Raw genomic sequence first — 1,543 nt, forward strand, 5'->3', positions numbered from 1 at the left:
CCGGGCGCGGAGTGGGGCGCGCGGAGCTCACCCACGCCGTATTTCTCCTCTCTCTTGGTGGGCACCCAGCGCGTCATGGCGCCGCCGCGAGAGCCGCCGCCGCCGCTCGGGCAGGAAACTCCGCGCCTAGGCCGCCATTTTCCATTCCTTTCGAGCCGCGACAGGATGAGGAGGAAAAAGTTTGCGGCGGAGGCGGTGTCATGTGGGACGGGGCGGGCGGAGCGTCGCGGGCCGGATGGGAAAGGCCGGGAGCGCCGGCGAGAGGCGGGCCGGCCCGGGGCCTGTGAGCACTGCCCCTGCGTCTGGCACCGCGCGCCGCAGCCTGTGTCTCCCGCGCACGGCCCGCGGGACGACACCCCCCCCCCCGGGGGACAGTGCCGCGGGACGGCGGCAGCTCCCTCTGCGCGGAGTCCCCGGCCCCCCGGCTGTCCCACGATGAGAGGGGGGCGCCCTGGGCGGAGGGGGGCGAGGGGGGCTCTAGGAGACGTATGAAGCTTGGGGTTTGCACGGCACGGGGCTCAGACGGCGGAGTCGGGTTCCGCCTTGGTGTAGGGCGTCCTGGAGCGGAGCAAACCCGGAGGTTCCCCGGACGGAGCCTGCCCGAGCACGTGGTCCTCTCACTAGGGAGACAGACTTTAACTGAGCACCTAGCCGCTGGTGCGGGGCGAGGAGGTGCGGAGCAGAGTACTTCCACGTTGATGGGTTAGCTCTCCGTGCCTGGGCGGGGACGCCCAGGGCGGGTGGGCAGGAAGGGGTGGTGCGGTGCTGGTCAGGGAGTGCTTCCCGGGGAAGTGACCTCTCGCTTGAGTGTTGAATGAGGGCAGTTACCCCGAGAAGCCGGGAGGGAGAGGCAAGAAAAGCCCCGCCGAGGCCCAGGGACTTCATCCTCCTCGGGCTCGCAGAAACTTCTGCTAGTTCAGTAGGACTCAGAGTGTGTGAAGGAGGGGAAGAGAGGAAGTGGGGAGAGGAGCGAGCTGGGAAAGGAAGGCTCAGGCCAGGCGTGGAACAGACGCGCGGGGGTTCCCTGGAACGTGGTCTTCGCCCTGTAGGTGAGTTCTCAGACCCTCGGGGTTTCCACACCAGGTACACTGGCGCTTCAGAATTCTCCAAGGAAAAACTTAACACAACACACACATCTATGTATTCTTACCATAATGTCAGAAAGGAGTAAGAGTTTAAAACCAAGAAAAGGAGGAAGGAGAAATCTCAGAATGCTCAGTAAGTGGAGTCAATTCGGAATAATATTAAGTGGCTGTCCTCTCTCATGCCCCCAGTGACAATGGCAGTAGGGCTGGGAGCCCTCAAGAACTGGAGGAAGGCAGGTAAAAAACGATGAAAGGCTCCATGGGGTAGGAAGGGCACTGGGCGGCAGGGCTGGGAAGGGAGCTAGTAGGGCCTAGGGAAGGCCAGGTGGGCCATTGTTCCTCAGTATAGAGAATGCCCTTGCCTGCCCTTGGGGCCACTCTGAGCCAGGGAAGCCTCAGCATTCCACCCAGAATGCAGATTAAGTACGCTTTGGAACGCCCTAGGAGCCTTTCAGTCT

General features: G+C 63.4%; 1 protein-coding gene across 5 annotated transcripts in view; it reads right to left on the reverse strand.

The window, feature by feature from the left end:
• DOCK1 (dedicator of cytokinesis 1) overlaps window positions 1-284 on the reverse strand; it is a 485,590-nt gene extending 485,306 nt beyond the window's left edge. For all 5 annotated transcript variants that reach the window (XM_073884741.1, XM_073884742.1, XM_025880059.2 and 2 more), the window contains exon 1: window positions 32-284. In XM_073884741.1, the coding sequence (XP_073740842.1) occupies window positions 32-77 (46 nt within the window). In that variant the 5' untranslated portion in view covers window positions 78-284. The remainder of the gene's footprint in view (window positions 1-31) is intronic.
• Window positions 285-1,543: the final 1,259 nt, after the last annotated feature.

Source organism: Callorhinus ursinus, unplaced genomic scaffold (assembly GCF_003265705.2).
Source record: "Callorhinus ursinus isolate GAN/ISIS: 27379988/994484 unplaced genomic scaffold, GSC_fseal_2.0 scaffold58, whole genome shotgun sequence".
Lineage (NCBI taxonomy): Eukaryota > Metazoa > Chordata > Mammalia > Carnivora > Otariidae > Callorhinus > Callorhinus ursinus.